At 52.6% G+C, this 13,793-nt stretch overlaps 1 protein-coding gene across 1 annotated transcript; it reads left to right on the top strand.

The window, feature by feature from the left end:
* Nucleotides 1–7,225: 7,225 nt before the first annotated feature.
* Nucleotides 7,226–9,667, top strand: LOC121740339 (neurofilament heavy polypeptide-like). Its single transcript, XM_042133010.1, has 2 exons — nucleotides 7,226–8,758; nucleotides 9,503–9,667. Exons 1-2 carry the CDS (start codon nucleotides 7,226–7,228, stop codon nucleotides 9,665–9,667), a joined length of 1,698 nt encoding a protein of 565 aa, XP_041988944.1.
* Nucleotides 9,668–13,793: the final 4,126 nt, after the last annotated feature.

Genomic DNA, 13,793 nt, shown 5'->3' with positions numbered 1-13,793 from the left:
AGCCCGGGGGGCTCTCGGTGAGGTACGCGGCTCAAGCCGCTTGAAGAAGGTGCCGGTTGCGGCTGCGCGCGGGGAGGGGCGGAGTTGTAGTCGCTCCGCGGTTTCCCGTCCCTCCCGCACTAGGCGCGTGACGGAGGGCTGGGGGGGTTTTAGTGGGTAAACCTCGAGTAGGGAGTCCCACATACCCCCGCCCCTTCCCCCGAGGGGGCGGGGGATGCGTAATGCATTTCCCCTCCTAAAAAAAAAAAAAAAAAAAAAAAGGTTAGGTTAGGTTAGGTTAGGTTAGGTTAGGTTAGGTTAGGTTAGGTTAGGTTAGGTTAGGTTAGGTTAGGTTAGGTTAGGTTAGGTTAGGTTAGGTTAGGTTAGGTTAGGTTAGGTTAGGTTAGGTTAGGTTAGGTTAGGTTAGGTTAGGTTAGGTTGGGTGCGATACCGGTCCGTCCACGTTCGTGTCCCTGGGCGCCTGGGTACGCCACCCCACCTTTTACACGGGGTGAGGTACTCAGGATGGCTGAACGCCGGTCTTTCTCTATCTTTCTCTCGTTTATATTAGCTTTCTTGTTTTGTTCGTTATGTTACATTTATTATTCTCTTTTTCACCATCTTTACTTCTCTATTTTTCCTTGTATTTATTCCTTCCTATACACTCTACAATTTTGTCTTGTTTGTGTGTGTGATTGATGATGGATGGGCCTCTTTACAGCCCCCAAGCCTACGCCCTGTCCCGCAATAGGCTGCATGGCAAGTGGGTGACTTTGCCGCTAGGACGCTCTCTATTTTGTTGTTGGCCACGGGTTCCGCTCAACCCTAATGAGCACCCTTTTGATAATGGAAGCACACGAATTTGATAATGGTCTCCGGGTGGGTCTCAGAAATGGGGAATCCCACACCTCCGCCGCTGCCACGGCGGAGGTCTGCCCTTCGTACTACGGGGTGGGCACAAATTCGTTAGCTGGCGGGCGCAATGCCCGTTCAGTAACCGACGACTCTCGCACGAATGAGGACACTGATTTGCTTAATGATTTGGCTGCAACGACGACTACGGCGCACGTTAATCCGAGACCGGTGCACATAACCGCAACGGAAACGGGCTTAACGGCCACTCCCGGGGGCCCCTCTGCCCCCAAAACCGACGACCATAAGCGCCCAATAAGGACTCCGATCGTTCAGCTGGAACGATTGGCTGAACTCGAAGGCATGACACGGGTTGCAACACCTATGCCCGTTGTCAGTAAATTCTTCGGAACAGACGAAGGAACCTCAGACGATCCAATGAGCGGCAACGAAACTGCCGCCTCTCAGGGTCGGGAGGAGGAGTTGGAACGGCTGAAGCGACGCTTCCGGAAGAGGCGGGGAAGCGAAGTGGAAGAGTCCGACTCGGACAAGGACAAGAATGCGGCCCCCCCGAAGGGTAATAAGCGCGGAAGGGGCAGGCCGCCAACTACCGGTGACTACGTGGCTAAGGGCAAAATGGACAATCTCGCCCTCCAGCGGGAAACCAAAAAGGCCGACGCCGAACACGAAATTCTGGAAGAGGCAAAGAGGCTCCGAGAGTTGCGTTCACAGCGTCTGTCGGTGTCCTCCTACATATCAGACGTGATGATGGGAGAGGATGACATGGTCACTAGGGCGAAACTGGGCTCCCAGATAACTGAGGGCCTGGACTCTATCACCAAAGTGGCCAAAACGTCAAAAAACTTGAGCGGACCTTACGTGAAAGCTCTCAAAGACGCCGTACTCGTAATTCGAGAGTCATGCGCGGCCCTCCTCAGTCATTCCACCTCTGAGGAAACAAGAGCTCTGGAGACGGCTAACAAACGCCTCTCCAGAGAAGTCACGGAATTGAAAGAAGAGCTCGCGATCGTTAAACGCGAGCTCCTAAATCTACGACCACAGGCTGCCCCTCCGTCCAACATCGAAGAGATAATGGCGCGGGCGGTACGGGAGGCGGTCTCCCTGTCTAGCGCACGGCTGGACGCACGACTGGAGGCTTTGGAGACCCGTCTTCTCCCAGCCCCGCGTCTGCGCCCACCGCTTGCCGCTGACAAAAGAAACGAGAGCGCAGGGTCTGCTCCAACATCTGCAGAACCACCGCAACAAAGGACTGAGCCGGAACCAGCGGTATCGACATTGATGCCACCACTGAATCCTGGTCCGGCTCAAAAGAAGAAAAAGAAGGCAAAGAAATCTGCAGCTGCCGTAGAAGCAGCTGCGTCGAGACGCGAAGCTGCACCAACACCAGCAGCGCAGGGTCCCGCTCCTTCACAGACGTGGACGGAAGTTGTGAAGAGGAAGGGAAAGGTGCAGAAAAAGGTGGAAGAGCAGAAGAGGACACTGCCTAAAAAGAGGAAGAAAAGGAAGAATGGGAAACTGCGCGCGCCCAAGACTGCAGCAGTCGTCATCACGCTGCAGGACGGTGCAGCAGAACGAGGCGTGTCCTACAAGACAGTCATGGACAAAGCCAAGCAGAACATTGACCTGATGGCAATGGAAATCCCGTCCGTCAAGTTCAAGCAGGCCGTGACCGGAGCCCGCATGTACGAGGTCTCCGGCACAGGCTTCAATGAAAAAGCGGACGCCCTCGCCCAAAAACTGAGGGAGGTCATGGACGCAGCAGAAGTCCGCATCTCCAGACCCCAAAAGTGCGCAGAACTGCGCATTCTGGGGCTGGATGACACGGCTACAGCAGCAGAGATAGCGGAGGCGATAGCCAAACCTGGCGGCTGCTCTGCTAATGACGTGAAGGTCGGAGAGATACGGCGAGGACGAAACGGTCGCGGCTCGGCGTGGGTAAAGTGCCCGGTCGAAGCTGCCAAAAAGATTTCGACACCCAACAACAAGATCTATGTTGGGTGGACCGTGGTGCGGGTGGTGCTTCTGTCCGCGCGCCCCATGAGGTGCTACAAGTGCCACGAGACCGGGCACACCCGAGCGACCTGTCCAAAGGAGGTCGACCGCAGTCAGCTGTGCTTCCGCTGCGGCCGGCCGGACCACTCAGCGGCACAGTGCGAGAATTTGCCGCACTGCGCACTTTGCGAGGCAAACGGGAAGCCGGCCGACCATAGCGTCGGCAGCAGCAAATGCGGCAAACCCGCATCAAAGAAGAGGAAGAGCTCAAAAAAGAGCCACGAGTCCCAGGAACCTGCCACTCCAACTACGGCGGGCTCCGGAACCGGTGCGGCCCCGATGGAAGCTCAATAACGGCTGCCCATCGCTTCCTACAGGGCAATCTGAACCACTGCGCCCGTGCGCAGGACATCTTGGTTCAGAGCATGGCACAGTGGTCGATTGACCTGGCCTTTCTATCGGAACCGTACCGTATTCTCTCCAGAAGCGACTGGATCGGTGATGCAGACGCTACGGTCGCTTTGGTCCTCGGACCGAGAATGTCTCCCCCATCATCCGGAAGAACAACTAGAGGAAGGGGCTTTGTGGTCTCCAGACTGGGGGCCCTCACCGTTGTGGGGGTCTATTTCTCCCCCAACAGGCCCTTAGCCGAATTCGAAGCCTTCCTGCTTCGGTTGACCGCCTTTATCAGCGGAGCGCCCGGTTCTGCAATAGTCGCCGGAGACCTCAACGCGAAATCTACGCTATGGGGCTCTCCGGCTACGGACGCAAGAGGCCGCGTGGTCGAGAGTTGGATGGCCTCCACTGGTCTTATGGTCGCCAACCGGGGCACTGTCAACACATGTGTCCGCAGACAGGGAGGGTCCATCGTTGACGTGACCCTGGTCAGCACCGATTACGCCCGCCGAATCACCAACTGGCGGGTGGAGGAGGAAACGGAGACGCTCTCGGACCATAAGTTCATTCGCTTCGACGTACGTGCACACGCGTCGGAGCTGGGCCGCACAATTTCATCCGGTGGCGGCCCCAAATGGGCCTTGAAGCGTCTGGATCGTGACCTCCTCGAAGAGGCAGCCATAGTCGCGTCCTGGGCGCCGCTCCCTTCGGACGATGCCGCGGAGTGCGCTGACTGGCTCAACGAGGCGATGCGCAATGTTTGCGACGCCGCAATGCCAAGAGTGGGACCGTTCAGACCGCGACGTCAGACGTACTGGTGGCGCCCCGAGCTGTTCCACCTGCAAAAGGAGTGCACGGCCACACGACGCCGGTACAAGCGTTATCGAAGACGGCGCAGAAGAGTCCAGCAGGAGGAGGACGCCCTCTACGAGGTGTACAAAACATCCTGCGCCGTTCTTCGTGACGCCATAAAGAAGGCAAAACAGGACGCATGGGACGAATGGCTGCGGACGCTAGAAGACGATCCCTGGGGCAAGCCGTATAAATGGGTGCGCCAAAAACTGCGCCCAGCGGCTGCACCGTTGACCCAGACTCTCGAACCGGATCTCCGTAACAGGATTATCTCGGCCCTCTTTCCATCTGGGGCCGAGTGGAGTCCACCCGTGACGACCCACCGGAATGAGAGTTCTGAGGACGAAGGGGAGATCCCGCCTGTCACATCGGCGGAGTTGGCGGCGGCGGTCCACCGGATGGGCCTCAAGAATACGGCTCCCGGCCTCGATGGCATCCCGGGACGCGTCTGGGTTCTCACCATGAAGGAGATGGAGCCGCGTGTACTCACCACTTTGACCAACTGTTTGGTCCAGGGTAGAGTGCCGCGGCGATGGAAGACGGGAAAGCTGGTGCTGTTACGGAAGGCTGGAAGGGCTGAAGATCAGCCGTCGGCGTACCGCCCTATTGTGCTCCTGGATGAAATAGCCAAAGTGCTGGAGAGGATCCTGGCAGCGCGTCTCGTCCAACACCTGGAGACCGTCGGGCCCAACCTGAGCGAAAACCAGTACGGGTTTCGCTCAGGGAGATCCACAATAGGCGCGGTGGCGCGACTACGTGATATCGTAGAGGAGGAGGTTTCCCGTGGTGGGGTTGTGTTGGCCGTGTCTCTAGACATTTCTAATGCCTTCAACTCCCTGCCCTGGGCGACCATCAAAGAGGGACTTAGGCGGCACGGCGTTCCGAAATACATGCGCATCATCATCGGCGACTACCTTTCGGAACGCTCGGTGCAATACCCAACCCAGGCCGGGTGGGAGGAAGAAGACGTGGACTGCGGCGTTCCACAGGGATCGGCCCTGGGACCGGGCCTGTGGAACTTCGGATACGACCCGGTGCTCTCGGGCCCCAATCTGCCCGGAGTTGAAGAGGTGTGCTATGCTGACGACACCTGTACAATCAGCCGCGCTAAGACCTATCGCGAAGCCGTCATCCGAGCGACGGCTGGCGTCGCCCAGACCGTTCGCAAAATTCGCTCTCTGGGGCTAACAGTGGCGCTGGAGAAGTCCGAGGCCATTTGTTTTCACGGGCCAAGGAATTGTCCACCCCCCGGACTGGCGATCGTAGTCGGTGGAACCCAGATCAACGTCACACCTTCAATGACGTATCTGGGTCTCGTACTGGACAGCCGATGGACGTTTAAGGCGCACTTTGACAAGCTCCAGACGAAAGTGACGAAATCAGCCGGAGCCCTGGCCTCGCTGCTCCCGAACCTCGGAGGCCCGAGCCTCAGCTGCCGGCGATTGTATATGGGCGTCGTGCGCTCCATGGTCATGTATGGGGCGCCGATCTGGGCGGATCGTCTGCAGAAGGGCAACCAGCTTACCCTGGCAAGATTACAAAGGGTGATGGCTACTCGAGCCGTCCGCGGCTACCGCACTATTTCAAAAGATGCGGCGTGCCTGCTCGCGGGGGCCATACCCTGGGACCTGGACGCGCGCGCTCTCGCCGACGTATTTTGGCGTTGCGCAGAGGTCCGCGCGGTGGGAAGCAACCCACCACCGGACGCCGTACGTCGGTGGAGAAGCGACGCGAAGGAAAGGGCCATTGAAAGGTGGAAAGAGCGGCTGGCAGAGCCGCGGGTCAGCGTGGACTTGGTACTGGCCGTCCACCCAGTACTTAAGGAGTGGCTCGAACGAAGATCTGGCGCTCTCTCATTCCGCCTCACACAGGTGCTGACCGGGCACGGGTGCTTCGGTCGGTACCTGTGCGAGATCGCCGGAAGGGAGGAGGATACACGATGTCACCATTGTGGCGCGGATAGGGACACGGCTGCTCACACCGTGACGGCCTGTCCCTCCTGGATTAGACAACGTGCGGCCCTCACGGCCGCAATCGGACTTGACATCACGCTGCCAGCATTGGTGCGAGCCTTGCTGCGCAGCGAACCGGATTGGAAAGCGGTGGAAGACTTCGCCGAAGAAGTTATCTCCGCCAAAGAGGAGGCCGAGCGCATAAGAGAAAGGGAGGCGCTCGACCCCAGAAGACGGCCAAGGCGAAGGCGTCGTGCCAACAATGGCGATAACAACGTCCCGCCATAACCGGGGTGCTCAGGGCGGCGGTATGGGGATGCCGTCGTCCATTGCACTGAGTCCTCGAGTGGGTCGTGATGCGCAGGGTGCTCGTGCGCATCGCGACAAAAAGCAGCGGAATAGCCTAAGCAAGCCCCTACAGGGGCCTCTGTTCGGCCTGGGTGGCTAGTAAACGCCCCCACAGAGAGGAGTCTGCAATACCCACCAAGCAGACGTCCACTGACGGTGATGTGGTGTTTGTACAGTTCCCACGTCACCGTTAAAAGTGGTGAAGAGGAGCACCGCAGAGTTTTAGTGGGTAGGGCCGCGGCACTCACCATCATCGCCGCGGCGAGCCCCACATATCCGCAGTGGGAGTCCCCATCCCCTGCGTCGAATGCGTCACAGCATTTCTCTGCGAAAAAAAAAAAAAAAAAAAAAAAAAAAAAAAAAAAAGGTTAGGTTAGGTTAGGTTAGGTTAGGTTAGGTTAGGTTAGGTTAGGTTAGGTTAGGTTAGGTTAGGTTAGGTTAGGTTAGGTTGGGGGCGATACCGGTCCGTCCACGTTCGTGTCCCTGGGCGCCTGGGTACGCCACCCCGCCCTTTACACTGAGTGACGTATCCAGGATGGCTGAACACCGGTCTTTCCTGTCTTTCTCTCTTTGTATAGTTTACTCTTCGTTTGTTGTTTATTTTATTTTGTCTGTCTTTTCACCACCTTCTCTACTCTATCTTTCTCGTTTTGTTCACCTCTTCTTTACATCAGCGTGTGTTTTTGAGTATATATGTGTGTGTGATTGTGTGATGGATGGGCCCGTGGGCCCCGAAGCCTAAGCTTCGTGCCCGGCGATGGGCTGCATGGCCACTCGGAGAGTACCAGGTCATTAGGGCACAAGGTCGACCCAGCCTTAAATGGGAAACAATGATGGATAAGCGCAATTTGGAAAATACTCCCCGGGCGGGTACCAGCAATGGAGAATCCCGTGCACCCTCGAAAGAGGGTGTCTGCCGCGTGTATACGGGGGCGGCACAAAGTGCGTCGAGTGAGGCGGAGGCTGCCAAGGCGGCGAGACAGAAGGCCATTTTGGCGGCGCTAGGAGGAGGAGGTGACAGCGCGAAGAAACGCGACAGCCCGAAGCCGGCGCCCATTACCGCGCCGGCAGCGGAGCTTTTAACGGATGAGGACGTTGACTTCAGCCAGCCGCAGCCCAACGGCGTTGAGCGGATGCTGAAGTTAATGCAGAAGAGGAAACTGAGAGGCGACAAGGATCTGCCGCGTGTTCTTTTGACACGCGACGTGAAAATGCCGCCTCCAAGTACTGGAAAGGACTCTCTGACTGGTAGAGACTCCCCTCGTGGTCGAGTCTCCCAACATGGATTTGACTCCCTCGGTCGTGACAGCGAGGACTGGCTCTCGGACTCCAGCGAAATGTCCAGCATGTCGCTGGACTCCGAGGGACTGCCCGCACTTACCCCGGATAGGACTCACCGTAAGAGACGGAACACGGAGGAAGACATGGCGCCGACCCTCAGTAAAGGGGTGGTGCCCAAATCTAAGAAAGGACGCGGCCGCCCGCCAACAACCGGACAATATGTCGGTTTGGCGAAGGCGCAGGCCGACTTGAACCGAGAGAAGGAGGAGGCCCTTCGACTTCAGGCTGAAGAAGAGGTGGCCGAGGCGGCCAGGGCCGCTCGAGAGACGCGGTCTTCGCTCCTCGCGAGCCCTGCGCCCATAGACAGTGACAGGCCGGAGCAGACCATCAACGCTCTGGCTAAATGCGTGGAGACTTCGTTGACGACGATCACCATGGTCGCAACGAAGTCCAACAATTTGAAGGGGACATTTCAGCGCCTTCTTAAGGAGGCGGTCAGCGATATACGCGCGACCGTCGCCGAAATGAAGAACCGCGGAACGACAGACGAAGTAAGAGCCCTCGAAGCTCAGAATGCGCGACTCCAACAGGAGGTGGAGTCTATGCGCAGAGAAGTAGAGGGCCTACGTCAGCAGATGACAAAGCCGGCCGAGCAGGACATGCGCCAGCTGTTGTCTGAGGTCTCTCGCTCTAACGTAGAGACCTTCAGCAACATGCTGAACGCTCGGCTGGCCGGTCTGGAAAGCCGGCTCTTACCGGAGCCACGGCTCCGACCTCCGCTCGCGGCGGACAGAGTAGGGAGTGTTACTCCAGCCGCTGTCGTGAGTGTAGAGGCAATACCGGAGGAGGTAATACCGGAGCAGACGCCGGGGACCCCGAAGCCAAAAGCCAAGGGGAAACCGGCCCAAAAGAAGACGCGGCAGCCTGTCGCCACAGAGGCCCCACAAGAGGCCCCGGCCGCGCCCGAGGCGCCCAAGGCCAAAAAGGGCCGAAAGAAGAAAAAGCGGCCGTCAATGGCTGCTCAGGAGGCGACACAAGGGGGAGCGAACACCAGCGCCCCTCGTACTGAGGCCCCATGGACCACGGTAGGTCCAAAGGGCAAGAAGAAGAAAGGGGTGGCTACACCATCTACAGCCGCCCCGAAGAAGAAGAGAAAGCCAAGGCTTCGAGTTCCCGCCACTGCGGCCGTCGCTCTCACCATAGAAGAGTCGGCCGTGAAGGCGGGTATGACATACGCCAAGGCGCTTGAGACGGCTCGGCGGGCGATAAGCATTGCGGAACTTGATATCCCGCAAGTCCGCTTCCGCCGGGCCCGAACCGGAGGGCGCCTCCTCGCGATTTCCGGCGAGGGTGCAAGTGAGAAGGCGGACGCCTTTGCCGCGAGGCTGAGGACCGTCCTGCCATCAGGGGTGAAGGTCGGACGGCCGGTTGCAAGCGCGGAGATGCGCATCGCCGGCCTCGATGACTCCGTGACGACCGCAGAAGTGGTAGAGGCGGTCGCACTGGATGGAGGATGCCAGGCCGGAGATGTTCGGGCGGGGCCAATCAGAGAGGGGCCACGGGGGGACGGATCGTGTTGGGTCCGCCTCCCAGTCGCGGCCGCCAAGAAGCTCTCGAGCTCTGGGCGGTTGCGTATTGGTTGGGTGTCGGCGAGGGTGGCGTTGCTGGCCGCGAGGCCAACGCGCTGCTTCCGCTGCCAGGACACCGGCCACGTGGCTGCCAAGTGCCAGTGCCCGGTGGACCGTAGTGGGACTTGCTTCCGGTGCGGGAAACCGGGGCACAAGGCGGCAGAGTGCGGGGCTGCAGCACCAAACTGCGCCCTGTGCGAGGCCGCTGGCAAGGCCGAAAGGGGGCACGAGCTGGGCAGATGTCCATCTGCTAAAAAGCCGGCCCCCGGAGAAGACAAGGCGCCGACCAAAAAGGCCCGACAGAAGTCGAGGCCAAGGGGCGCGCGGGCTCCGCCCGTTTCCGCCCGAATGGAGACGGATGCCTAAGACCCGTGGGCGGTGATCGGGGGATCCCGCCCACAGTATGGGTCCCGAGAAGACAGCCCCCCTATAGCCCGGGGGGCTCTCGGTGAGGTACGCAGCTCAAGCCGCGTGAAGAAGGTGCCGGTTGCGGCTGCGCGCTGGGAGGGGCGGAGTTGTAGTCGCTCCGCGGTTCCCGTCCCTCCCGCACAAGGCGCATGACGAAGGGCTGGGGGGGTTTTAGTGGGTAAACCTCGAGTAGGGAGTCCCACATACCCCCGCCCCTTCCCCCGAGGGGGCGGGGGATGCGTAATGCATTTCCCCTCCTAAAAAAAAAAAAAAAAAAAAAAAAAAAAAAAAAAAAAAAAAAAAAAAAGGTTAGGTTAGGTTAGGTTAGGTTAGGTTAGGTTAGGTTAGGTTAGGTTAGGTTAGGTTAGGTTAGGTTAGGTTAGGTTAGGTTAGGTTAGGTTAGGTTAGGTTAGGTTAGGTTAGGTTAGGTTAGGTTAGGTTAGGTTAGGTTAGGTTAGGTTAGGTTAGGTTTTTTTTTTTTTTTTTTTTTTTTTTTTTTTTTTTTTTTTTTTTTTTTTCTAAATTTCCCCCGTACATTATACAGGCCAATTATTACATTGTTTTGCCTTATTACATTGTTATATGATGTTTATTTTTTACATATTTCAGCTTACATTACTTGATATACATTATACTTTCTTTAATTTTAATTATTATACTTTTTTATACCTACTTATATTTTTATTTAACATTTCCTTTCACAAACAATACACTTTACATTCTTTCTACACAGTAGCAGCACGAGTGTCCGATTCGAGTGTGCTTATAGCACTTAATAATTTTATACAAATTTATAGTACTATACAGTAGTGGGTTGCCATTTTATAACGTGTAGCCGGTTTTATTTTGCCTTTCCGTATTTTCGCCTATATTAATTTTATTTTCACACAAATATCAAAATTTCACAGATTTTTTAAATCAATATAATAGTATTAAAATAAGACAATATCTACTTACACCAATATGTTTAAATTAAATTACAAGTATTACAATATATTTATGGAGTATTCTAATGTAAGACACAATACATTTCTAACAATACAATAAATTAAAATAAAGATTCTTTAGTGCAATTACGTTTGTTGTATTTGCTGATCAAATACATACAAAGTTTTTTATGCATTAGAAAGAAATACATACAATGATACAATAATATAACAATTACAAAGAACACAGATTAAAACGATGATTAACATAACACAATTCACATCAACACAATTACAAACACTATTTTTTGCAGTTAAAATTGTTGTATTTGGAGTACAAATACATACAAGATTTTATTGCGTTTTTTTTTTTTTTTTTTTTTTTTTTTTTTTTTTTTTTTTTTTTTTTTTTTTTTTTTTTTTTTTTTTTTATATGTATTACATACTACATAAACTATTTATTATTACATATTACATAAACTATTTATACATAGCTAATTATAAGTTGATTTGGCTTTAACGGTTATTGCTGTTACAAATTACCAGCATTTATACTAACAATATTTATGGCATTACTATGGCAATATCACGTAGCGGCGACGGTTATTCGGTGACGTTAAAGGTGTTCTGAGTACTGTTTAACCACGAGGGCTCCACGTACTCTTCGTCCTCTGGTTCGTATGCCACCGCCGCTCGCGCTATGGCTTCCCACTTACGTCGAATCGGACACTCCGCGCTAAACGCACTATGTTCCGCGTTCAATTCCTCCTTTTTACAATTTACACAGCAGGGTTTTACACCTGCCTTCAGCCCTTCACACTCCGACTTGTGGTGTGGTCCGGAACAATGGCCGCACTTCACTTGGGTCGCGCTTTCGGTGCAGAATCGCCTTCCATGCCCATACCCTAGACAGTGGGAGCACTGTATTAGGGGGGACTGGTCGGCGACTCTCACTCTCTGCATATCTATATATGCGCGGCCTGCTTTGGTGAAGCACTGCCATATATCCGGAGACACCTCAAGTATTACATGCTCAGTGTGAGGGTCTCTTCCTTTCCTTCTATATTTTACTCGTACCCTATCCTCATCTCCGTCCAGAACGTACTGTATGAGGTGTTTGTTCTGATTACGGATTGCGTCACAGATGTCGTCATCCGTATTCGACTTCAACACCCCGTACAGTATGATCTGGGGGTCCTTGTTTCTTACTGTCTCTACCTCAAACTTCTCTCCCGCACACTTCACTAACTTTCTCTTTGCTCTATCTCTTTCATTTTTGTCCCTAAATCCTATTAATACTTTCCTCCCCTTCCCTTTTCTGATCCTCTCTACCTGAAATCCTTCCTTTTTCGCTTCTATTATTTTCCCTACGCTATTCACTATCTCCTGTCCTGTCAGATCATTTTCCTTATCCGTAATTGCTAAGGAGTGGACAGTTACAGGCCCCGATCTCGAAGGTGAGGGTTTCACCACCTCCTTCGCTGCCTTGGCCGCATAACTCTCCACTACCTCAGCGGTATCCTTCTTAGTTTCATATGTTATTCTGTCGTTTAATTTCTCTACATATTCGTCTATCCTACCTGCCATAAAATCCCTTAACTCTTCCATGTTTACATGAAGTTTTTCTTTTAATTTTTGATACATTGCGACCAACAGCTCGTGGCAGTTGCATTCGTCGCAATTTAATTTATGTTCGCATTGTACCTCCATATCTTTCTTCTCTATGTTATTCTCGTTTGCTTTTCCTGCTGAGCCTCCCCTGAATAGTTCCTTTATCTCCTCCATTTTTCTATCCAATTTTTCCAGATTGTCTGCTAGACCAGACCTCAAATCACCTCTCATGTTTCTGGTCTGGTTTAGCAGCCAAATACTATTTTTAATTGTGCCACTTGTCTCTGTCAGGAGAGCCTCTGCAGGATCGACTGGGCTTTGTACGATAGGAGGATTTTTTGGGACATGTATTTGAATTTCGGGAGAGGATCGTTTTTTTATTTCTTTGGGGGGGTTTCGCGTCTTTCGGGGGTACGGACCGTTGCCATTTTATATCAATTACAGGGGAAACGCGTCGATTTTTAAAAATATAAAATATAAAAAGTGTAGTGAGTCTATGTAAATAATGTGTAAAATTTTCTTTGTCAAAATATTTAAAAGTCCTAATACTAATCTGTTGTCCCAATAGGAATCAACCAGTCAATTGAATTGTCAATAATTATATAATGTAAAGCTAAAAATAATAAGATTTACTTTAAAATATATCACACTGAAACACTACACTACTTATCCTAATCGGTTGCCCCAATAGGGGATAGCCGGTCAACTATCTAATGAGTATGTATATATAAAATTACAAATTAAAACTGTAAAAACAGACGTCACAGTATAAAGTGTATGTGGTTAGGTTAGGTTAGGTTAGGTTAGGTTAGGTTAGGTTAGGTATTAGGTTAGGTTAGGTTAGGTTAGGTTAGGTTAGGTTAGGTTAGGTTAGGTTAGGTTAGGTTTAGGTAGGTAGGTTAGGTTAGGTTAGGTTAGGTTAGGTTAGGTAGGTTAGGTTAGGTTAGGTTAGGTTAGGTTAGGTTAGGTTAGTAGGTTAGGTTAGGTTAGGTTAGGTTAGGTTAGGTTAGGGTTAGGTTAGGTTAGGTTAGGTTAGGTTAGGTTAGGTTAGGTTAGGTTAGGTTAGGTTAGGTTAGGTTAGGTTAGGTTAGGTTAGGTTAGGTTAGGTTAGGTTTAGGTTAGGTTAGGTTAGGTTAGGTTAGGTTAGGTTAGGTTTAGGTTAGGTTAGGTTAGGTTAGGTTAGGTTAGGTTAGGTTAGGTTAGGTTAGGTTAGGTTAGGTTAGGTTAGGTTTAGGTTAGGTTAGGTTAGGTTAGGTTAGGTTAGGTTAGGTTAGGTTAGGTTAGGTTAGGTTAGGTTAGGTTAGGTTAGGTTAGGTTAGGTTAGGTTAGGTTAGGTTTAGGTTAGGTTAGGTTAGGTTAGGTGGTTAGGTTAGGTTAGGTTAGGTTAGGTTAGGTTAGGTTAGGTTAGGTTAGGTTAGGTTAGGTTAGGTTAGGTTAGGTTAGGTTAGGTTAGGTTAGGTTAGGTTAGGTTAGGTTAGGTTAGGTTAGGTTAGGTTAGGTTAGGTTAGGTTAGGTTAGGTTAGGTTTAGGTTAGGTTAGGTTAGGTT

Source organism: Aricia agestis, chromosome 3 (genome assembly GCF_905147365.1).
Source record: "Aricia agestis chromosome 3, ilAriAges1.1, whole genome shotgun sequence".
NCBI classification, from domain to species: domain Eukaryota; kingdom Metazoa; phylum Arthropoda; class Insecta; order Lepidoptera; family Lycaenidae; genus Aricia; species Aricia agestis.
Note: the sequence above shows the minus strand (reverse complement) of the source record. Positions and strands in the feature narration are given on the sequence as shown.

Bases quoted from the DNA above. Each gene is read 5' to 3' on its own strand.
- LOC121740339 (XM_042133010.1), top strand. From the start codon at position 7,226: ATGGATAAGCGCAATTTGGAAAATACTCCCCGGGCGGGTACCAGCAAT. The intron at 8,759-9,502 runs GTAGGTCCAAAG...GCCCTGTGCGAG, and splicing joins CTGAGGCCCCATGGACCACG to GCCGCTGGCAAGGCCGAAAG.